This window comes from Microcaecilia unicolor, chromosome 4 (genome assembly GCF_901765095.1).
Source record: "Microcaecilia unicolor chromosome 4, aMicUni1.1, whole genome shotgun sequence".
NCBI lineage: Eukaryota > Metazoa > Chordata > Amphibia > Gymnophiona > Siphonopidae > Microcaecilia > Microcaecilia unicolor.
Window position 1 is genome coordinate 343,426,234 of NC_044034.1, and position 25,355 is coordinate 343,451,588.

The 25,355-nt window shown below is 46.4% G+C and overlaps 1 protein-coding gene across 1 annotated transcript in view; it reads left to right on the top strand.

Moving 5' to 3' along the window:
• The window catches only part of ITSN1 (intersectin 1), a 379,821-nt gene that overhangs the window by 186,996 nt on the left and 167,470 nt on the right, over positions 1-25,355 (top strand). The window contains exon 13 of the mRNA XM_030202171.1: positions 10,549-10,811. Coding sequence (XP_030058031.1) covers positions 10,549-10,811 — 263 coding nt within the window. The remainder of the gene's footprint in view (positions 1-10,548; positions 10,812-25,355) is intronic.

A 25,355-nucleotide genomic window follows, 5' to 3' on the forward strand; every position in this document is an offset into this window, starting at 1 on the left:
GGGGGGGGGTCAGGAGAGGGCGCAGGGGGGTCGTGGTCACTAAACCACCAGGACCATTCTTGCTTGCAGGGGTCGGGAGGGGTTGGGTCCACTGGACCATTGGGGATTGTTTGCGTGGGGGGGCTGAGAGAGGGTGTAAGGGTTGAAGTCCACCGGACCACCAGGGATTTGTTACTTGGGGGGGGGGTCGAGGTTCACTGTAAAGACTTTGGGGGGTCAACGGGGAGAGGTGGGATTGTGAGGGGAAAGGTAGGGAGCACAAAGGCAACCTTTGCAGCTGCCTGTTTGTGTTTCCTTCCTCGTCTGACAGCTCCAGAGCAGCCGTAAAATTAGCTTGTTAGAGCTAGGTGCTCTGGCGCTGTGTATCACCCAGGATGCTCATTAGAATATCGTTATAATACATTTGCATGAGGTTCTCGGGGCTGCTAACAACACAGGTTAGAGCCACTGAAAACCCCTGTGTGCCTTACTCACTAAATAACGTTTGCTTTAGACTGACTAGAACCAGTGTAAAGCAAACATTCCCAGCAGGATAAGCTTTGTGCATGGGGGCCTGTGTGTTTTTCACCTTCCCTTGGTGAAAATGGATGTGAAGAAGAGTTAATCTTTCCAAGAATATCATGCATCAGAGTCATGACAACCCTAAGGCTCTCACAGTTTTCACAAGGAATAGGATCCTCATTCTTTTTAGACTTGCTTTGATTTGCAACAAACAGCTGGCCACCAGAAGTTTTCAGATGCCCGCATTTGCTGAACATGAGACAGTAACTTGCCTCCCAATCAAGCAGCACCTTTTGGTCTGTCAAGTATATGAGCTCAGAACAGTCCCACTTAGGGCTGTCTACTGCCAATGTCATTGATCTCCTTTAGTGTCTTGACTTCTCTCAACTTTTCCCACCGATTACCTTTATAATCCTGGGTTTGGCTGTGTCGGAATGATTGACTACTCTTTCCTGTCTTGCTTTGTAGTTCCTTTTTTCCATTTTCTAATGTTTTAATATTGTTAACATTGTAAACTGCCTAGATCTACCCGTTAAGGCAGTATAGTAAATGTTCTTTAAATAAATACAATAAATAAACAATTTTTATTTACCAGCTATATAGCAAAATACCAGTCATAAATTACTTCAGAATATTTGTTGTGGATTCTGGAGCTATGAAAGGAAGTTGCAAGTAATTATGCCACCTGTTTTCGATCAATTGTTTTACACAGCAATAAATACTTCAGAAAATTTCCCTCTCGCATTAAATGAATTAAACCTATTTTATGGTAACCAGGTTTCAGATTTGCACCTATTGCTTTGCCAGGCCCAGCTGATTGATAGCATTAGGTACAGCATGTTCCCTGTATGTGAGTGTGGAAGTCCTTTTTAATGAGTCTTCTGCTTTGCAGGCGAGTTCGTTCTGGCAGTGGCATCTCCAATGTAAGCTCAGGATCTGTAGACCAGAGGTTACCAGAGGAGCCTGCAGAAGAAGAGCAGCAACAGCAACAGCAGGACAAGAAATTACATGGTATATGAAAAGGGAATTTTTGTTTGTTTATCTTTCTGATAGAAAAATAATCATTGTAGAATGTCCCTTGACATTTGTAAAAATGATACTTCTGAGATGCCTGTGCTTAACTTCTGTTGCTCAGTTGACATGTTAAAGTTCATAATTATATGCTTGTTCGATACTTAAGGTTCAATATTTTTATTAATGACAAATCATAATAAAAGCACAATCAACTTTGCATATACACTCAGAAAATCACTGAGCAAAATCAACATGTATAAAAAGCAACAAGAGTGATAAATTGTGTCCTCAAACTTTTTAACAATCTCAATGCGCCCCCCCCCCCCCCGTTCCTGCCAACCTTCCCTTAGAGATCCACATATGCAACAAACAAAGATCAAAGCAAAGATGATGCTCTATTCCCAAATTAAGATAAAAAAAGCCTGCAACCCATCATAAACTCAATGTCACCCTCCCTAGACAGTACCACAACCAAACCAGTGGTGGAGGTGAACCCACTGAAGTTGTGCTAATCAACAAAGTATAAAAGACTTAGAATAGAAAACTTTGACATGGGGGCAACCGTGGGATGAATAGCAGTATACAAAAAAATGAAGCATACCACATAAACCAGTTTCCACCTATCCCCCCCACAGTCCCCACCCAAAAAAGACTTCCACTTCTGTTATTGTGACGTTCCCAACCTCACCCCTACAAAGTCTGAGAAGCATATTTTCAAAACACTTAGCCTTCCAAAGTTCCATAGGTTTCTATGGAACTTTGGAAGGCTACATTCTTTGAAAATATGCCTCTGAGTGTCTTATAGTCTCCCAGAGCCAGTGGTGTGCTGGAGCAGGCTCTCACAGGCTCGCAAGAGCCGGTTGTTAAGTTTTTTAGAATTTTGGGAGCCGGTTGTTAAAGTAGGGCCCTCCATGGCTACTTTAACAACTGGCTCCCAAAATGTGGGCTTGGGCCCCCTGCTGAGTTCTCTTTTACTTTACTGGTGGGGATGCTGAGCTCTGCCAGCCAAGTAAATAGACTGCTGCTGCTCCCCGCTCTTTGTTTCCAGCTCTAAGCAGCAGGCTGGGACTTCTCGAGCATGTGAAGAAGTTCCAACATGCTGCTCAGAGCAAGATGTTGGGAGTGGTGGCAGTCCATTTATTGGCTGCCAGCAAAGATATGCCTAGCGTGCCCGCACGAAGGGAGGGAGGAAAGAGAGGCAAGTTTTGCTCTCCACCCCCCCCCCCCCCCCCCCCCCCCCCCGGCCACCCCTGGCCCTTCCAACTGCAGAGCTGGCTACATCCAGAGAAAGAGCCTGTTGTTAAAAATTTACCAGCACACCCCTGCCCAGAGCCTTCCAAGTTTAGAAGGGCTGTAAACTTAATATCCTTACCCTTAACCCATAGCCCCCCCCCCCCCACCCAGATACCCTATCTAGTCCCACTAGACCTTCTCCAACCATCCATGAATGTAATTTGTTTAATAAGGAGCTACATCTTGATGGTGATAAAACTTGATGATAAGAATTCCAAATAATCAAAAACCACTCTGTTCGTTTATGGGCACAGGAGGCATTGCAAGCCTCCCAAAGAGCCAAAACGTGCACCTGGTTTCTCCACCCCCAAAACAAAGGGCCTTCCACAGAAACCCAAACAAGTAACACATATTTAAAAGCCACCAACCTCAACTTTCTAAATAAGAGGAACTTCTGTTTTCTGCCCATGGGCCCTATATCCACTGCCCCTAACAAGAAGGCATGTGGGGTCAAAGAAACCAGTAAGCGTAAGGCAGAGGCAAAAAAGGTGGTTAATTCCTTCCAGAAGGCCTGAACCTTCAGACATCCCCAAAAAGAATGAAAAAATGAATTTTCCTCTGCAGAGCATTGTGCATTAGGTACAAGCACTGTATGAAAAAGTTGCAACTGAGAAATGTAAGCCCTATGTAAGATTCTAAAGTGTGTTTCCTGTAAGGCTGTTGTCACTACCATCTGTGGTGTCCTTTTCAAAACCAAAAGGAGATCCCAATCCTGCAGAGGGGTCCCAAGGTCCCGTTCCCATTGAGCACACAGCCATTCAAGATCCTTCCCCACCAGTCGGTCAAGAAGGGCCCTGTGAAGACCTGCTATAGATAGCTTTTCTTCAGAAGGGAAAAAAAATCTGTGCTGCTAAAGCTTCCCGGGGAAGACTAGAAATATAATGCTTTAACTGATAGTAAGCAAAGCGGTCTCCCCACCCTCTTGAATCCATAATTTTTCCTTCCTTGTCATCAATACCAGACCAGTGCAGACCAATGGGATGTAGCAAAGCAGTCACAGCAATAGGGCAGGACTAGAACAAAACAATGCTCCAAAGGAACCACAGAAAAAACATCCATGGCAAAAAGACAGCAAGTGGCATCCCAGAACGGGATCACCTCAAACCGAGATGTCCTGAAAAGGACAGGAACCCCCCCCCCCCCCCCCCCCCCAAGGAGGATAATGCCAACCATGGACTGGACCCTATCCGGCAGCCCAAGAGAGCTACTCCCTACCATCAAAGACAGAGAAAACAAATGTGAGCCAAATATCCTCCAAAGAAGGGAACCGGACCTCCACCCAACGGTGTACACAGTTGGAACACTCGGGAACCCAGAAGCAAATCCCTTTTCCAAGACAGAAGAATAGGAAGGGAGCTAAGGCTCAACATCCATTTTCAGAGACTGAGCCCTGTCATGTGGGAAGTAGCCAACTCCAGCCCCACAGCTTGAGGCAGAAAGGTGGTCTAAAGACAGAAGGAACCCATGCTCCAAGACCAGAGAGAAGAGAGGAACACCCACTTCCAGGAACGAAGTAACCCCCTAACTCCAGAAGCAACCCTGAGTAAAACCGAAATCAAGGGATGCCATGCGTCCAGGAAAGAAGGTTCCCTAAAGCTTGCAGAGAAAGCACCAAGTGGGTCAATGACAACCGCAGCAAGAAAGCCACACATGACTCCCAGGGAAGGAGCTCAGCCTGCAAGAAAGGAGAGGAGCAGCTAGACTTAAACTCCTGTGACTGCATCAGACTCTAAACCATAGCCAAAATCACACATACCCGCTATAGAGGGTGAGGCGCACCCCGAAGAACTATCCCAACAAAGGATTTGACACCATCAGCAGAGAAGAATCAAAAACTCAACCTCCAGAGACCTGTGAGGGCCTGACATCCCATGGTGGAACAAGGCCCGGCACTCAGCGGAGGAGTAAGACAACCTTCGGAGAAGGAGCCAAACTTGACACCGTAAGACATAGCAAGGCTCAACATCCAAAACTGTTAAAAGAACTGCAGCCAATAAGTGAAACGCTTCATAGCCAGAGACAGAGCCTGGCCTGCCAGCCAGAGTTGGGGCTTCGCCTGATGGGCAGAAATGGAGTCGGCCCAACTCCAGGGCCAACGCCAGGCTCGTAGTGCAGAGTCTGAGCCGGGCTCACCGCTCAAAAACGGAGGAAAACTCGACATTAAAAGAGGAGGCAAGGTCCGATATCCAGAGATGGGTTAAGACCTGGCATTCAATGACATCCAGAACTGGAGCAATGCTCGAGAACCAGGGACCCAAAAAGATTCACTAACCAGGGGCACAGCAAGGCCAGATCTGCAGGGATGGGTCAGACCACTATAGACATCCAGAAATGGGGGTATGGCTCAAATCCAGTGCGGGAACCCAGCCAAAGAGGCAGCCAGGCCTGACATGACAAGATGGAGCAAGCCATGGCCAACAGAATGGAGGCAGTCTTGACAGCCAGAGTTAGAGGAAAACTCAAATCCAAAGATGGAGAAAGGCTCGACAGCACAAGCCACAGCAGACAGGGACAGAGCCAACAACATGTAGGGAAACAGAATGTGAGCCCTACAAGAGACAACACGACTATCCCTGAAAGAGCCAGAAGGACGATTCTGTGAGAACCCAGAGAACGAATTGCCAAAAATCAGATATCTAATCTGCCAGAAAGTACAATTCCAGTTCCCGAAACGAGATGGCAGGTTATCCTGAAGAAACCAGGATTGGAGACCTGAGTGAACAAACTGGCAACCCCACAAGAGACACACTCGACTAGGAAAGACAGAACAACAGTCCCTGAGAATGTCAGAGTGCTAGCCCTGGATATCAAAAAAACTGCCAAGCAAGAGACCAGATGCTAGTCCTGGATGCCTAGGGAACTTATGGAACTTTGAAAATCTAAGTGCTTTGAAAATGAGCCCCTGTGTGTATTTAAAAAAAAAAAAAAAGGACTGTCCCAGCAACACTTAGTCTCTTGGGGATGAGGGAGCAGTGGTCATTTCTTAATGTTAACATCTAGTGGCCAAATCTGTGCTTAAGAGATTGAAGGATTTTAAAAAGACTTATGGTGCATGGCTCCTAGCCTAGAATCATCACTGCAACAACTGGGCCATGTTTTTTTGGCAGGAGAATAAGATTAGGATGGAAAAAGTCCTGGGTAGTTGTGAATGAAGGTTCATAGCTCCAGATTCCAGCTCAGATTCAGATTGAGCAAGAAGCCTAAAAGAGTAGGAAAATTGACCAAGGCAAAAAAAAAGAAAAAGATTAATAATCAACCCAAGAACATCTAAACTAGAAATAACAGAGCATTTTTACATTGGTCATCCCTTCAGTACTAGGGCTTGATTCATATGGACAGAAGCCTTTCATAGATTGTGATTTGTGTTTCATTATTTCTTGACCTGGCAGTTTTCTTTACACATTTGGGCTCCCAGCTCAATTAGAACTAGGGTAGGGATCTGGAGCATGAACCTTTACTCACAACTACCCTGGAGCCACGCAGTAGGGCTGTTTTAAGCCCTGTAATCATGGGCAACTAATTTGGCCACAAGCTGTTGGTGCATGATGATAGAACTGACCTGAGGAGCAAAAGAGCTGAGCCAGAATGGAACACAGAGAGGCATATTTTCAAAGCACTTAGCCTTCTAAAGTTCCATAGGAGCCTTCTAAAGTTCCATAGGTTTCTATGGAACTTTGGAAGGCTAAGAGCTTTGAAAATATGCCTCAAAGTCTCGCCACATGGCAGTGTATTCCACTGAGCTGCTGGGTTGGCCCTGATTCTGATAAATTTTTTAAAGAATTTTAAAATGTGGTAGTTTTGGTGCGCAAGCTTTTGAGATCTCACAGATCCCTCGACATACTGTAATATCTATTGGTCATTTTAAAGATACCACGAGCTCTAGTTTTCTTTAGGACTAGTATAACCAGCGTAATTGCACTTTGGTTGAGTCTCAAAAGTATTTTCTGCTGTTTAAAGGAAGCACGAGTATGTTGTCCCTTGCAAGGTCTCAGCTGTGAGCACTACATGGTTATTCATGCAAAAGTGATTGATGGTAAAACAGGCAGAGCATTGCACCCATGTATCAGATTTACTACTGCAGTAGTGTGCCACTCAATGAGAATGTGCAGACGCATTTGATTACTGGCAAGGACAGATGGAAACAATTTTAAAGGGGATAATTTTATAAAGAGACACCTACATTAGGCTTAAAATAGGTGCCTTGTTGGACTTTATTTTATAAAGGCAACATAGGCACTTACGTGCCTTTATAAAATAGGCATCCAGAACCAGCCACAATAGCACACAAATGGTCATGCACAATTTTACACTTGCTCTGAATACGGTGTAAATGTATGCATGTGCTCTACATCTTTACCTACATATTTTATATGCATACATCACAACTCCAACTCTATCTCTTCTCTACTGAAACTACCAAGGAATGCCTATACACAGATAATGTGCATTGTACACCTATTTTTTTACATGCATATGTGATCACTCAACATATAGAAATCTCTTTTCTGTATAGAAAAAGCTTTAGAAAATTATCCCCCTTAATATGTCATAAACTGTTCCCAATCTCCACTTCACTCGTGCACATGTCACATATATGTGAATATGGTGCTTAGGACTATCAGTTTCCTGTGGGGTGGGTGGTGAAATGGAATTTAAAAAATGGACAGCAAAGTAACAATAATGCATAATCTAAAAAATGTTTGCTTAAAACCAGTTGGAGTCAGGCCAAATTCTAAGAATAAAATCTATAAACAAAAAGAGCCTCAATTGTCCAGGGAAAGTTACTACTACTACTACTATTTAACATTTCTAAAGCGCTACTAGGGTTACGCAGCGCTGTACAATTTAACATGGAAGGACAGTCCCTGCTCAAGGAGCTTACAGTCTAAAAGACAGGTGCACAATCTAAAGACAAGTGTAGAGTCCGTCTGATAGGGAATACTATATATCACGAAAGGTTAGGTGCCAAAAGCAGCATTGAAGAGGTGAGTTTTAAGCAGAGATTTGAAAATGGGAAGGGAGGGGGCTTGGCGTAGGGGTTGAGGAAGATTGTTTCAGGCAAAGGGTGAGGCAAGGCAGAATGAGCGGAGCCTGGAGTTGGCAGTGGTGGAGAAGGGGACTGAAAGGAGGGATTTGTCCTGTGAGCGGAGGTTACGGGCGGGAACATAGGGGGAGATGAGGGTAGAGAGGTAGTGAGGAGCCGCAGACCGGGTGCATTTGTAGGTAAGGAGGAGAATCTTGAATTGTATGCAGTATCTGATCGGAAGCCAGTGAAGTGACTTGAGGAGATGGGTGATGTGAGTATATCGGTTCTGGCAGAATATAAGACGTGCGGCAGCGTTCTGAACGGATTGAAGGGGGGGGGGATAGATGGCTAAGTGGGAGGCCGGTGAGGAGTAAGTTGCAGTAGTCAAGGCGAGAGGTAATGAGAGCGTGGACGAGAGTTCGTGTGGTGTGCTCAGATAGGAAAGGGCGAATTTTGCTGATGTTGAAGAGGAAGAAGCGACAGGTCTTGGCAGTCTGTTGGATATGCGCAGAGAAGGAGAGGGAGGAGTCGAAGATGACTCCCAGGTTGCGGGCAGATGGGACGGGGAGGAGGAGGGTGTTATCAACTGAGATGGAGAGTGGAGGAAGAGGAGAGGTGGGTTTAGGTGGAAAGACGAGGAGCTCGGTTTTGGACATGTTCAGCTTCAGGTGGCGGTTGGACATCCAGGCAGCAATGTCGGATAAGCAGGCCGATACCTTGGCCTGGGTCTCCGCGGTGATGTCTGGTGTGGAGAGATATAGCTGGGTGTCATCAGCATAAAGATTTTACTGAAAACCATGAGATGAGATCAGTGAGCCTAGGGAGGAGGTGTAGATTGAGAAGAGAAGGGGTCCAAGGACAGATCCCTGGGGAACTCCAACAGATAGTGGGATGGGAGTGGAGGAAGATCCATGAGAGTGTACTCTGAAGGTGCGGTGGGAGAGATAGGAGGAGAACCAGGAGAGGACAGAGCCTTGGAACCCAAAAGAGGACAATGTGGCAAAAAGTAAATCATGATTGACAGTGTCAAACGCAGCAGATAGATCGAGGAGGATGAGGATGGAATAGTGGCCTCTGGATTTGGCGAGGAGCAGGTCGTTGCAGACTTTAGAGAGTGCTGTTTCTGTCGAGTGTAGAGGGCGAAAGCCGGATTGAAGTGGATCTAGGATGGCATGAGAGGAGAGAAAATCAAGGCAGCGACTGTGAACGGCGCGTTCAAGTATTTTGGAGAGGAAGGGGAGGAGGGAGATGGGGCGGTAGTTGGAGGGGCAGGTAGGGTCAAGTGATGGTTTTTTTAGGAGAGGTGTGACTACGGCGTGCTTGAAGGTGTCAGGGACAGTTGCAGTGGAGAGAGAAAGGTTAAGGATGCGACAGATGGAGGTGGTGACAGTATGGGAGATGGTGTTAAGTAGGTTGGTGGGGATGGGATTGGAGGAACAGTGGTGCATTTCGAGGAGGAAAGAAGGCGGGAGGTTTCATCCTCGGTGATCTCAGGAAAGGAGGAGAAAGAGGCCATGGTTGGTTGGTTGTTGGATAGGGCTACAGGCTGAAGAGGAAGTGGCTTGGTAGTGAACTCAAGGTTGATCTTTTGTACCTTGTCGCGGAAGTAGTCAGCCAATGATTGAGGAGAGAGTGAAGGGGGAGTGGGAGCGGGGGGCACTTTGAGGAGGGAGTTAAGGGTGGTGAAGAAACGACGAGGGTTGGAGCTGAGAGAATTGGTCAGTTGGGTGTAATAGTCCTGTTTTGCAAGGAATAGGGAGGAATGGAAGAAGGATAGCATGAATTTGTAGTGAAGGAAGTCTGAATGGATATGAGATTTCCTCCAGAGGCGTTCAGCGGATCGGGTGCAGGAGCGAAGGTAGCGGATGCAAGGGGTCAGCCAAGGCTGGGGACTAGTACGCTTTGTGGGACGGGAGGTGGATGGAGAGAGGGTGTCCACAGCAGAGGAGAGAGCGGCATTGTAAGCGGAGACCGCTTTGTCTACAGTCTCGGAGGACATGATGGAGGGGAGGAGATTAGAGATACTAGAGGATAGAGTGGGGGGGTCAATAGTTAAATATAGTTAAATAACTTTTATAGCAACCCTTAGACACCTCATCATCAGCTCCACCATCATCGGTGGAAATGGAAGCCATTTAGTTGACAATAATATACAGGGTAAGGCAAAAAAAAAGTAACCCCTTAGAGTTTTTTTGCCATCAATCATTTTAGATAGTAACAACAAATAAAGCTGTAATATTTCGTGTTGAAATTCCAAGTGGTTGCTGAGAAAGCAGCAAAAAACTCTAGGGAGATTACCTTTTTTTTTTCCTCACTCTGTATACATTATTCACCTCCATAGTTATTTTTCATCAGGTTATAGTCTGGGATTTCCTGGTTTGGTTAGGGCTTGCATGTTGTCATGAAAGGATAGCCTACAGAGCTCAGTGCTGCAGCGTAGGCAGCTTTAGTTTCAGTCTCCTCTCTGGAGGTGTCTGTGGTGCTTAGGAAAGACAGTTGACAGCTGCCACTGTGGTAACCCTCTGCTAGCACCACAGCAGTATTGAAGAGTTCAGTCTCGGAGAAGACTTTCCCCTCTAGTCTTCAGCCTCCAAGCCTGTTTTTGGAATAGAGGTTTATCAAAGAGGAAAGTTTGGGAGAACAGAGGTAAAATTTGTAAAGCCAAATATCAAATGTAAACCTAATGTCTGCATTTCTCTCTTATCGCTGTATAGTTACGTTTGAAGATAAAAAGCGGGAGAACTTTGAGCGTGGGAACCTGGAGCTGGAGAAGCGCCGGCAGGCCCTCTTGGAGCAGCAGCGCAAGGAACAGGAGCGACTTGCACAGTTGGAACGAGCAGAGCAGGAAAGAAAAGAGCGTGAACGACAAGAGCAAGAACGGAAAAGACAGCTAGAGCTGGAAAAGCAATTAGAAAAACAGCGAGAACTGGAAAGACAGAGAGAAGAGGAAAGGAGAAAAGAAATCGAGAGGCGAGAGGTTAGTGGTTAAAAAGGGCCCTGTTCCAAAAGATGGCTTGAATTAAGCTTTTAGTTTTTGCTTCTGTACCCCATGACTGCACTCAGATAAAGTAACATGTATGTGCTGATGTGATATCTGGGTTGTATGAATGCATGTAAGGGGAGGAGGAAAGTAGGATATCGAGTCAGTTACTGTTAGTAACCGGTTATATCAGGAAATGTACTAACAGAGTCAGAGGTAAAGGAGATCTGAACTTGCCTTTCCATTTTTTTCTGACTTTTGGTTAATTCTGTGGAAGATAGTTTTAAGTGAGCTGGCTGTATTTGCAGGCTTGCAGTTACTTTGTACCCATGGGCCTGCAAGCTGGTTTTCAAAGGTAAACTCCTTATGGAGTTTCTCTTTCAAAATTTGCAGCAGCCGGTACAACAGAGATTAGCTGTCAGGAATCACCTCCCCAAGCAGATAGCTCATCTACTGCAGGGTAGCATACCTGGAAAGGCTAGGGTCCCATAAGGTAGTAGCAGTGTGGAGCCAGGTGTTGGTCAGGAACCAGGAAGCAGTGTAGAACCAGGCCTTGGTCAAGAGTAGGGGCCAGATAGTTTTTTTTTTCATGGGACATGTAGGGAAGAGTCAGTTTATTGTGCCTGGGGAGAATCTGCATCTGTATTCTTCTGGGTATCAGTAATTGTCAGGCAAAGAGAAGGCTTAATGCTTACAATTTTAGCAGCACCTACAAAAATGAGGTAGACATAGAGTAGTTTTGTTTTCAGGTACCACTAATCATCTCAAACTAATTATATTTCCTTAACAAAACTAAATGCTGATTTCATCACAGGATCTGGCTGGCATGTAGTCCTCACCAACCCTTCTCTCATTGCCCCAGCCACCTTCTCCCTGTCATAAAAAAATAAAATAAAATGTTGTTTCTCTCCCATCAGTACTTATTCCACTGGCTGCTACTAGTTCTGCTGGTAGAGGTGCACAGGACCCTGTCAGCTACAGGTGATGTTGTGCTTCCTATAGCCTGCATCTACTCCAAACAAACAAAAAAAAAAAGCACTGCCGTGAGGGATTCACAGACTCTCCTGAAGGCCCTAACAGCATGGTTGCCCTGCCCACTCTCTATTCCAACTTGTTTTCTCCCTCCTTGCTCCCACCATCTCTCCACCACCACCCGACCCAAACTGAACAAAATGATTTTTTTTAAGTTTCTGTACCCCCACCCAACCATCCTGACATTCCATCCTTTCTCTTGTTACCCCCACCTACTCTTTGTTCTAACAACCCCCACCAGTATTCTTCTGTCTCCCCCCCCCCAAAAAAAAGTATTTTTGCCCAACCATTCCCTTAGTTATTCATTTTTCCAAACAGTTTGGCAAACACCCCCCTCCCAAGAGAAAAAGCTATTTTAACTTACCAAAATAAAATGAAAATGGCTCACAGAGAATCGGGCAGAGCCACATCAGTGTCACCAGCTCAGCCTACAGCAGGCTGAGCACTGTGAGCAGGGAAGAGGTGGTTCTGCTTGCTTCTAACAGCCGTAGCGGGAAGTGCAGTCTCCTGCTTTGGCTGAGTCTCCGTCCGCACTGCAGTGAGTGCTGCTTGCTAGGCTAGCTGTTACCGACGTCAGGTGAAAGCAGTGAGTGCTTGCTAGCAGGCTAGCTGTCAGCGGAGCTCTAATGAGCATCAGGGAAGTCCGGTTCAAAGAGGGGCACAACAAATTAAACATCATACAGTAGGTTAGAACATAAGAACATAGTAAAAAAAGAAAACGTAAGTCATTCAGATTGTCAAATCAACAGGTATTTTTGGAATAATGAAGTCTTGAAAGCTTGCCAAAATCCATATAGTTGGAGGCTTCCCTAATATTGGATAGTAAACCATTCCAAAGTTCAGAGGCTTTCCCCAATAAAGACCTGTGTCTTGTACTCACTAACCAATAGCAACAATTAGATGGTAAATGCCATTAACAATTCCTGTGGTGATCTCAAAGAACTTGGGTCTGAGACACTGATATCAAATTTGTCAACATAAACTTATACGCATTTGGTTTGGTAGCCAGACCAAGCTGAAGAGTTAATCAGTGCCTTGCCTCTCTCCAAGAACAGACCTGAGAGTTGACCAAGGACTGTAAAGACGCAAGCTGAGATTCAAAATCAGCAAACACTGAATCTTGAACAGAGGCTTCAGTGCATCAGCTTGGCTCCTTCACATATGGCTCAAAAATCCCAGATGCATTAGGAATTTAATATGATGAAATGCAGGCAAGCTTGGAGGTCAGCTCCGTACTCCAACACCAAGCCCAAACTGAACCAGTCTCTATAGAGCCATCTCAGTGTTTCTACAAGATACACTATGGTCATACTCACAGAACCATACTGTTTAATGCAGAATTAGAAAGGAGTTTTTTCACATTTAGAAAATATTTTGAAATGTATTATTTTCCAATATCAATAAAGTGCCCATGACTTGGTACAACAAATAACAAATGCACAGAGAGTAAATCTGATAAACATACAAACATATATTTTTTAAAATCCATAACATAAACACATTATTAAAAAGAAATTCTTCAAACCTAATCAAATTAAACCCCAAAAAGTAAATCACTAACTTGTACCTTAAAATTAATGTAGACAGAAAATCTAATCGTACCTGTATAAACAGCCACAGGGTCACTGTTTAGCACAATTTAACCATCCAGAAATGGCACCTGGCCAGTTAAATTGCCTGTTCAGGGCTAACAAGTCATTTTCAGTGGCACTTAACCGGTTAACACCAATAGCTGGTTAGTGCCGAACTCAAAACTGGCTATTTTAGGGGCATTCCGGGGGCAGAGTCAGCACTTGGCCAGTTCCTGATATTCAGAATTTAACCGGCCAGGTTAATTTCATAAATAGGACCGCATGAAAGTCAGTCCTGTCTTTATGTGGTAACCCATAGTGGTTAAGTTCTAAATATCACGCTCAACCGGCTATCAGGCTTATTTTCGAAAGAGAAGGACGCCCATCTTTCGACACAAATTGCAAGATGGGCGTCCTTCTCACAGGGTCGCCCAAATCGGTATAATGGAAAGCCGATTTTGGACGTCCCCAACTACTTTCCGTTGCGGGGACGACCAAAGTTCAGGGAGGCATGTCGGAGTCATAGTGAAGGCGGGACTTGGGCGTGCCTAGCACATGGGCGTCCTCGACCCATAATGGAAAAAAAAGGGCATCCCTGACGAACACTTGGACGACTTTACCTGGTCCTTTTTTTTCTTACAACCAAGCCACAAAAAGATGGCTGAACTGACCAGATGACCACCGGAGGGAATCGGGGATGACCTCCCCTTACTCCCCCAGTAGTCACTAACCCCCTCCCACCCTCAAAAACAATTTTGTTAATATTTTTTGCCAGCCTCTATGCCAGCTCCGTGACAGCAGTATGCAGGTCCCTGGAGCAGTTTTAGTGGGTGCAGTGCACTTCAGGCAGGTGGACCCAGGCCCATACCCCCCACCTGTTACACTTGTGGTGGTAAATGAGAGCCCTCCAAAACCCACCAGAAACCCACATCTAGGTGCCCCCTTCACCCATAAGGGCTATGGTAGTGGTGTACAGTTGTGGGGAGTGGGTTTGGGGGGGCTAAGCACACAAGGTAAGGGAGCTGTATACCTGGGAGCTTTTTCTGAAGTCCACTGCAGTGCCCCCTAGGGTGCCCAGTTGGTGTTAGGGGGACCAGTGCACTACGAATGCTGGCTTCTCCCACGACCAAAGGGCTTACATTTGGTCGTTTCTGAGGTGGGCGTCCCTTAGTTTCCATTATCACCGAAAATCAGAAACGACCAAGTCTAGGGACGACCATCTCTAGGGACGACCTAAATGCCAAGATTTGGGCGTCCCCGACCATATTAGCGAAATGAAAGATGTCCTGCGAGGATGTCCTCAGGAAAACGTGAGCGCCCCTTTTGATTATGCCCCCTCCACGTGTTAGCTGGATTCACAAACTTGGAATTTCAGTGCCGATGTCCAGACATGGCCCAGCTTTGAATTTCCAGATTTAATGCAGGTAGCAGTCAACAAAATGCTACTCAACATTGGCTGAATATCGACCTCCACATCTATATATATAAAAGGCAACCCCAACGTTCTGAAGCCTCCACGGAAGTTGAGGCGCCCGAGATATCCGGTGTGCCCTGGAGTGTCTGCACCGCCCTCGCGTCAAAACGTCATGACGCGTCAAAACGTCATGACGTCGAGGGCGGAGCTATTGACACTCCACGGCCGAAACGGCCCACAGCGAACAAGGCAAGTAGCTTCGACGGACGGAGGGAGGCCGAACAAGGCAAGTAGCTTCGACGGACGGAGGGAGGGGACCCCTTGCTAGCGCCCGTTTCATTCCGCTCAGAAACGGGCATTTTTTTCTAGTTTTCAATAATTTGTAGAAAGTGAGATAAAAAAAAAAAATAGCCATACTGGGTTAGATCAATGGTCCATCTAGCCCAGTATCCTGCTTCCAGCAGTGGCCAATTCAGGTCACAAGTACCTGGCAGAAACCCAATTAGTAGCAGCATTCCATTCTACCAATCCCAGGGCAAGCAATGACTTCCCCCGTGTCTATTTCAATAACAGACTATGGACTTTTCCTCCAGGAACTTGTCCAAACCTTTTTTTAAATCCAGATATGGGAGAATAGCTAGGATGAAGCCACTGCACTCTAAAAAGAACATTGCTGCCTGCCTTAGGTTCACCAAAGAGTGTCTGGGTGAGTCACAAGAAAGTCTTCTGGACTAATACTGCCTGGACAGATGAGTTTAAAACATTGAACCTTTCAGTCGCAATCAGAAATTTTTTATTTGGTATAAACCAAATACTGCCTTCTAAAGGAAGAGCCTCATCCCAATTGTTGAACATAAAGATGAAGGCATCACGGTGTGGGACTGCGTTGCTAGTTCTGTCGATTCTTTGTCAAAGTTAAACCGTAAATTTTAGCCATAGGATGTCAATAGAGTGGGAGTTGGATGATACCAAAAGGTAATAGAACAATTTTTTCTTGGGGATAAAAGTAGCATAATTTTCTCATGGGGCCATGATCAAGTGAAATTCAAAAATTTAGAAACATTAACTAATGATTTTGCAAACCTAAAAAAGTCTTTACTCTGATTAACTGTCTTCTCAAATACTTCCATATAGCCACAGTTATTTTAATTGAATCTGTGTGACATAATTAAAACAGTCAGCAGAGAAGCAGAACTTTAGCCATCTGCATTCAAGCCTTATATCAAACAGTGCATATCCTAGATCACATCAAGTGCACCTCTCTTGTATGCATTATAGTCTTCCGGAGTCAGCTTATCTGGTACCCAGCCAACATCCTTTCTTAGATCTGAACCAAAATGAATTAAATTCTCATCTTTCAGCAAGGGAATACATTTTCCAAAACATTTTCAGGTGAGACTGCCTTAAAGTCACATATTTTCTTCACACCAGGAGCCTGTTTTAAAGGATCTCCCACAAAAGTAAATATATTTAATCAAAAAGTGGCCACTCCAAAATACTGGAGAGAACCAAATTTTTCTACTATTTATATTTGACAAAAATATGAGGAATAAAGATCTGGTATGTGACTATCTCAAAGAATATGGCCAGGTATGTGGACATACCTCCAAAAAGTTAAATCCACTACTAGCCGTACAGTGCTTCACATGTAAATTAAAATCATCCTTTACAATAAAACAATCATAATTTTAAAATATAGAGGCAAAAGTTCCAGAAGAGGAGATAAAGAAGACCAATTCAAGTCAGGGGCCTCATAAACAACATAAAAGGTTGCTTACCAGAGTAGCCTTCGTTTTCACCAGGAGACATAGCTAAGAAGGAGTCAAAAGATCCTCATTAATCTATGGTTCTTTTATAAAGAACTGATCTCTGGGGTCCACAGGTATTTTGAAGTTAGAAGGAGTGAAGAACCAATTAAATGAAGTGCAACTGGAGTTGGTAAATTTCCAGCTGGCAAAATTAAAGCAAACATACTTCAAACAAGGAAAAACAAGGAAATACTTCATGGTATATAAGCAGACTAGGAGCAATATACAGAGGATTAAAGATAACAGGGGAGATCAGTTAGGGAAAGCAAAAAGATTAGGAAGTGTTTTATGCAGTTTTACAATTTGCTGTATAAACTCGATCACAGCACTAGTCTCAAGGATATTGACAACTACTTGGATAAGGTGAAGTTAAGAGGTCACGTGATGCTAGGCTAAGGGGAGGACGCCGCACGTTAGAGCTCCGCGGACCCTCGCTAACATCTGCCCTTAGCGGCATCAAAATCAGCGATAAAACCTTCAAAAAAGTGAAGATCGAGCAGTGTGAACCTCCCAGCGGTGTAAATCAGCGGCGATTTCTGTTTAAGCTGCAATGACAACAAAAGCGAACAGAAAGGACGGGACGAGGAGCCGCGTGGGAGAGGGTAAAATGGCGGACGCGGCCTCCTCGGGAGAATCGGTTGGATCAGTCTGGGCGGCGGAGATCGCAGCAGAAGTCTCGAGCCATCTGGAGGCGTCGGTCGATAGAAAACTGCAGCGGATCTCTGACCAAATAGAAAAGATGGACGGGAAACTCGAAGGATTAAAAACAGATATGGCAGGCTTCCAACAGCGCCTGTCAGATGTAGAAGATCAAACTACACAGCAAGTGGCAGCCCAAAGCGCTATGCAAAAAAAGTTGGAAAGTCTGGAGGCAAAAATTGAGGACCTAGAGAATAGGTCCAGATGCAACAACCTAAGGCTGGTGGGACTGCCGGAGTCCCTGAGAGAGGTAGATCTTCGGGGGTTCCTGGAAAAATGGCTGCCTCAGGTACTTGCCCTGAACCAATTGGAGAACTGCTTTAAGATTGAAAGGGCGCATCGTCTGGGGCAGCGAAGAGAGACCACGAATCGTGATTTGCAGAGTGTTGAATTATGATCATAAGCAGGAAATTTTGCGTGCCTGGAGACAGCGGGGAAGGATTTAATACGAAGAATCAACTGTTCTATGTTTCCAGGACTTTTCGGCAGCAGTGTCTGCCCAGCGTAGACGGTTTTCAGAGGTCTGCAAGCAGCTACATGAGAAAAGAGCACGTTTTGCTCTATTATTTCCCGCCAAGCTGAGAGTCCAGAACGATGGCAAGCTACATTTTTTTACTTCCCCAGAGGAGGCGAAGGAGTTTGTAAAGCGGATGACGATTCACCCAGAGGAGAGTGGTGCAGCTGTGGACTCCAGAAGCAGTCCAGTGCATTGATTGGGAAAAGGGACAGGTAGATTGGTCTGAAGCACGTGCATAAGAAGAAGATGGCTGTGACATAAACAAGCAGCTACATTGAACAATATAAATGAAGGTTGAATGTATGCTCTAGAATGAGGAGTGAGAGACTGAGTGCCATTCATTTCTGAGAGGGGGGAGATGTGTGTTATGTAGGGGTAATATAAATCTGTATGGTGCAAGATGTCGCAGGGTGAGGGGAGGGGCGGGAACGTGACCGGTTCTCAAAGAGGACCCAAGTAACGCTTTTGGTATGTGGGGGGGGGGGGGGGGGGAATGGGAGGGAGGGGGGGATACAGCAGACGAGGGATGCGGGGATTTGTGTCTTTTTTTTTTTTTTTTTCCTCTTTTCTTTCTTTCTCCTTTCTTATAATTTTATCAGAGCAGACTTGGGTTGCAGCGTTTGGTACATTCTCAGTTTTATATCGGAGGGAGGGCACGCCCAGGGGCTGGGGGGATGTGACCTGTACTAAAGTGTTAAAAATCAAGTTTAATTGGGAATCTTGGGAACTATTGAGACATGGTTAAAGTAATATCATGGAATGTGGGGGGGATTTCATCACCCATCAAACGTACCAAAGTCTTACAAGCCATGAAGCGTCATAAGGCGGATATAGTGTTCTTACAAGAAATGCATCTGATGGCATCGGAACATAGTAAGTTTCAGAAAGGTTGGATAGAACAGGTAGTGGGCGCACCGGCGGTAGGCAACAAAGGGGGAGTACTTATAATGTTTCGTAAGGGCCTGCAATTTCAGATTAAAAGGGTTAAACGGAGCCCAGAGGGTAGATTTGTGCTGGCAGAAGTGGAGATGGGGAATGTCACATACACTTTTTGCAATGTTTATGCACCTAATGTTTGGGATAGCAAATTTTACAAAACTCTTATAGAGCTGCTGAGTCCTTACCAAGGGAAAAATGTCATACTTGGTGGAGACTTTAATTTAGTATATGATATTCAGATGGATAAAACGGGCGTGCAAGCTCTGAATTTGGGTCATGCTGCTTGGGGCCTGCCTTTTCTCTGTAAGACACTGGACTTGATTGATGCGTGGAGGGTTTTACATCCCAACCAGAAGGATTACACACATGTGTCTAGAGCACACCTCACGCAGTCACGCATTGATTACTTGTTTATTTCCAGAGATCTCTTCTCTAAAGTATCAGTTGCAGAGATAGGTCCGTGTGAAATATCGGATCATTCGCTTATCTAGCTACAGATGCAAGGGTTAGGGGAAGTGGGGAGTAGGGGAGGCTGGAGATTCCCATTGGAACTGTTTTGGGACTCTAAGTTTAAGGAGTACATAGATGGGAAATGGAGGGAATTTGCGGACCACAATAAGGATCATCAACACCAACCTCGTTTATACTGGGAAACCTCCAAAGTAGTGATGCGGGGTGAGATCATAGATTATAGGGCCAGGGTCAAAAAGATGAGAGATAAGGAGATTCTTAGATTGGAAAAAGAAATCCGTTTTCAAAGGGTAAGATGTGGGGTAAAAATGACTCCGGAAGGGAAAGGTGCTCTTCTAGCTACACAGCAGGCCTTGAATGAATTGCTCCATCAGAGGGCGAAGAAATCGCATATGTATTATAAATACCAATACTTTATCCATGGAAATAAGGCAGGAGCGTTGATGGGTAGATTGTTAGGAAGGGAAGGGGGTAATAAGAGCATTTTGGAAATAAGGGAAGAGGGAGGTCGACTTCTTAGGACAGCTAAAGATATAACGGAGCGCTTTAAAAGATATTATGAATGTTTATATCAGGAGCCCACAGATATAGTGCCAGATAATATGCTTTATTTACTTAATCACACCCTGCCCCGGATATCGGATTCACAAAAGTTATATCTAAATGGCCCAATTACGGAAGGTGAAGTGATGTTGGCATTCCAACAAAGTAAGATACAAAAAGCGCCAGGGCCAGATGGTTTTACTATGGCCTACTTTAAGATAGTCCAAGAGCAGGTGACACTTCCCTTGTTAAATTTATATAATGAGATGGCCAATACAGGAGAGATGTCGGACTCCATGAACATAGCGAAAGTGATAGTGTTAAAGAAACCAGGAAAGGATGGGTTAGAAGTAGGGTCATATAGACCCATATCATTGCTAAACTGTGACGTTAATATATGCTAAGATTCTGGCGAATCGACTGTCTAGAGTACTGCCAGACCTGATCGCTTCCCCACAAGTCGGGTTTGTGAAGGGTAGATCTGTGGGGAGGAATGTTAGGGCTCTTTTGGCGTCTCTTGAAATTGTGGAGGCCGGGAAAAGGCCTTCTCTGTTGGTCAGTTTTGACGCAGAGAAGGCCTTTGATCGCGTAGTTTGGAACTTTCTGTTCCAGGTGATGGAAAGAGTTGGTATAGAAGGTATGTTTCGAAAGGCTGTGGGGGCGCTTTACTACAATCCCAGAGCGTTTATATGGGTGAATGGGGAGCAATCTTCATTGTTCAAAATCAGGAGGGGCACGCGGCAGAGGTGCCCATTGTCCCCTCTGCTTTTTGTGCTCGCATTGGACCCTTTGATTAGGGAGATCGAGTCACACCCAGAAGTGGAGGGGGTGACCTGGGGTGCTTCTTCATTCAAGGTTTCTGCTTTTGCAGACGATATATTAGTCCATCTTACACAACCGGGTCGTTCATTGAGAGCCCTATTGGAACTGTTCCAGGAGTATGGGGATTTTGCGGGTCTCCGGATTAACTACTCTAAATCCTTAGCACTAACAGCACACGCAAGTGTAAAGAGGAAGTGGGAGTCTGGGTTCCCGCTTAAATGGGCGACGGATTTCCTCCCGTACTTAGGTGTGAGCATCGCAATGAGCACGACCAAATTATATCAACTGAACTACACAAATTTATTAGATAAGATGAAGGGCCGGTTGGGTTAATGGGGGACGCTGCCGCTTACTTTACATGGGAGAGTTCACCTGTTTCGTATGGTGGAATTTCCCAAGTGGCTGTATGCATTTCAGGTGTTGCCTTTGCGACTCAGACAAAAAGATCTCCGCCAGTTGTATAGACACCTGCGGAAGTTCGTGTGGAGAGATGCGAAGCCCAAGGTAACATTGCAATGTCTCTTTGGACCATGGAGGGAGGGGGGTTTGGGGCTTCCGAATATGCGGAGATACAATCAAGCGTGTTTGTTGAGACACCTAGGAGATTGGATGTTGGGGAGACAAGATTACACACCACGTAATATGGAATTTGATTTCTTTAGGCCAACTCATCCGTATTATTTGTTACATTGTGCCAGAAGAGAACTACCAGAACATGTGCACAATAGCGTACTACTGGGCCCACTGAGAGAAGTGTGGAGGGACCTCAATGGGCTGTGGGGACTGGGAGCAGATACCTCTGACTTACTTCCGTTACAGGGGAATTTACAGTTTACACCAGGTTCTGACAGTCCAACATTTCGCAGATGGGCAGAGCTGGGGATCACAAGACTTGAACACGTTTTGGATTCTGGAGGGAGGATTTTATCTCTGGGAGCACTGGGGGTGGGCATTAGTCCGACACATCTATTTGCATACCATCAGTTGACACACTATGTTAGATCCTTGGAGCCCAGTAAGCTGGAGGGAGGTCATGGGCGTAGATTAAGAGCTTTTTTCGGGGATATCCCCGGAGATAGATTGTCCGTATCGGGATTACAGAAAGCTCTGGGAGAGCTAGAGGGTGAAAAAGACATGGGACAAGTTGGTCAGAGGTGGGCGGTGGATTTGGAGCAACCACAGCTACAGTTGGATTTTCGGAAATTGATATCTCGCATTCCGCAGATTTCTGTAAATGCAGGATTGCGGGAATGCCAATACAGAATAACTTTTAGAGCATATATGGCTAAGAACCAAGTGTTTAAATTTGGAGGTGTCGAGGACCCATTATGTTCCAAGTGCAAACGGGGAGAAGGCACGTTCTTTCATTCTCTTTGGAAGTGCAGCATGATTCAGATCTTTTGGAAACAGATATTCAGATATATGGAATCCCTGGTGATGCACAAGATTCCGTTTTCACCCCTGGGAATAATTTTGGACAAATACGAAGTATTCAGAATTTGTGGTAGAGGGGCTCAGCAGCTCATACGCAAGGCCAGCATAGTGGGTAAAAAACTTATTATGGGCGCATGGAAGAGTGAGAAATCTCCAGAATACTGGCATTGGAGGAACAAGTTTCATGAGATCATGGTTATGGAGCGTAGGGGGGTGGGATCCTTCCCCAAGAGACGAAAGGCATTTCTGGACATTTGGGAACCATATATACAGTCGCTGTCACCTAGGGCACGGAGTTTAATATTAAATAGGCTCTGAACATTTTTATTTATTATTATTATAATTTATTTAGTGTTTGTGATTATATAATATCAATATTTTTTTTCTTTTCTTTTTTTCTTCTTTTTTCTCTTATATTTTCTTTTTGCAAGCTAGAGGGTTCCCTATTGTGAAAGGGGACCATAGGTTAACAGGAAGAGGAGGGTGGTAGTAGCGTAAGGTCCCATTGGATCCATAGTCATGGTGGTGGGCCATCAGAGCCAAGGTACATCGCTGTGTTGATAATTAGGGAGACTGTTTCAGGGGGGGCCTTGCCTGAATCTTATTTCAGGCAACCGCAATGTAAGCTCCTCTTGCTTAATAGTAGATTAACAGGCTACGGTGTAGCTTGGGAAGTTCAGCGAGAGGGAGCTAGGAGTCAGTTGTTGTGTTGGTACAGATTTGTTGTATAATTTAATAAAGGGGATAACAGGGAGGGGGAGGGTGGAGCAAGGGAAGGCTTTTAAAGAGGGCTATTTTGCAGTCGGTGTTGCAGTACATAGTTATCGATATGTTCTTCTATTGTGTTCTTTGTGGGTACTGCAGTATCAGTGGATTTTATGTGATATATAAGAATTATAGCCTAAACGGAGGTTTAATGAGTAGATTGAACCATAAGATAAGGGAATGGGAGGGAGGGAAAATTAATTCTCCGAGGACAAGCAGGCTGCTTGTTCTCACTGATGGGTTGACGTCCTCGGCAGCCCCCTCCATCGGAAAGTTTACTAGTAAAGGCCTTTGCTAGTCCTCGCGCGCCCATGCGCACCGCGCATGCGCGGCCGTCTTCCCGCCCGAAACCGGCTCGAGCCGGCCAGTCTTCTTTCGTCCGCGCTCGGTACGGTCGTGTTACGCCGTTCGTGCCCCAGAGAGTCGACCTCGCGCGTCCTTTTCGACGTGTTTTTTTGCTGTTTTTCCTTGAAAAAGTTCGGGAAGCGCTCCGGTAGTGTTCCGGAAGACCCTTTCGGGTTTTCTGCCCTTCCCGTATTTCTCAGTTTTTGCCCCGTAAGTTTTCTTTCGTTGTCGGGGTAGGCCTCTTTTGGCCTCGGTCGAGATTTTTCTCCCTCTAAATTTTGGTGCTTCAATTTTCGCCATTTCGGCTTTTGATTTCGCCGGCGTGATTTTTCCGCCCATGACATCGAAGCCTTCCAGCGGCTTCAAGAAGTGCACCCAGTGCGCCCGGGTAATCTCGCTCACTGATAGGCACTCTGCGTGTCTTCAGTGTCTAGGGGCCCAGCACCGCCCTCAGAACTGCAGTCTGTGTTCCCTGTTACAAAGGCGGACTCAGGTAGCGAGATTAGCCCAGTGGAACGTTTTGTTCTCGGGCTCTTCGTCGGCATCGGCACCGGAGGCATCGAGTGCATCGACGTCGTCAGCGTCCGGACCATCTTCCTTGGCTGCCGCTTCATCGACTACATCGAGGCATCGAACCTCTGCATCGGCGCCGAGGCATCGGGCGACTGCATCGACGTCGGTGGTACCGAGACTTCGTCTGCTGATGTCGTCGGACGGAGGTGCATCGTCAGGAGTGCAGGTGAGGGCTGTCCATTCCCCTGCTGGTGGCGGTGAGCCTTCGGGTGGGTCTCCTCCTACCCTGAGGGCTCCTGCGGTACAGCCCCCCCGGGATCGACCTTCTTCGGTCTCGGCCCCGAGGAAGCGACGGATGGATTCTACGTCCTCCTCGTCGGTGCCGGGGAGCTCCGGTGACATGCTTCGGAAGAAGTCGAAGAAGCATCGACACCGGTCTCCTCCCCATGTCGGTACCGAGAGCTCTGGGTCGCCGAGGGATTCGGCACCCAGCAGGCATCGGCACCGAGAGGACCGCTCACCCTCTGTTTAGGAGGTGTCGATGCGCTCCACTCTGGACAGCCCGGAACAGCCTCCTCGCCTGGAACAGGTTCTGACGTCGACGCCTGCATCGACCTCTCAGCCTTTCTCTGCAGCCGCTCTAAACGAGAGCCTCCGGGCCGTTCTCCCAGAGATTCTGGGAGAGCTGTTGCGCCCTACCCCTCCGGTACCGGCGGTGCTTGCGCCTCCGGTACCGTCGAGCGTGGCGCCGGCTGGCCCATCGCCCGGGTTGAGGTCCCCGACGTCGGTACCGCGTGCGGTGCCGACAGCGGCCACCTCCCAGGAAGGCTCCCCGACTACGTCGGCGGAGGGAGCTTCGCCGATGCGGGCGAGGGAGTCTACCTCTCGACGCCCCCACCGTGGACGGGGTTCCACCGAGTCGAGTAGGGCGAGGTTGCAGACGCAGGTTCGTGAACTTGTGTCTGACACCGAGGGTGAGGCCTCGTGGGAGGAAGAGGAGGACCCCAGATATTTCTCCGACGAGGAGTCTGAGGGTCTTCCTTCTGATCCCACTCCCTCTCCTGAGAGACAGCTTTCTCCTCCCGAGAGTCTGTCTTTTGCTTCCTTTGTCCGGGAGATGTCTACGGCCATCCCCTTCCCGGTGGTTGTGGAGGACGAGCCCAGGGCTGAAATGTTTGAGCTCCTGGACTATCCTTCTCCACCTAAGGAAGCGTCCACTGTTCCCTTGCACCATGTCCTGAAAAAGACATTGCTTGCGAACTGGACCAAGCCACTAAGTAATCCCCACATTCCCAAGAAGATTGAGTCCCAGTACCGGATCCATGGGGACCCAGAGCTGATGCGCACTCAGTTGCCTCATGACTCTGGAGTTGTGGATCTGGCCCTAAAGAAGGCTAAGAGTTCTAGGGAGCATGCTTCGGCGCCCCCGGGCAAAGACCCTAGAACCTTAGACTCCTTTGGGAGGAAGGCCTACCATTCTTCTATGCTCGTGGCCAAGATCCAGTCTTACCAGCTCTACACGAGCATACACATGCGGAACAATGTGCGGCAGTTGGCGGGCTTGGTTGATGCTCTTCCCCCTGAGCAAGCCAAGCCTTTTCAGGAGGTGGTCAGGCAGCTGAAGGCGTGCAGAAAATTCCTGGCCAGAGGAGTTTATGACACTTTTGA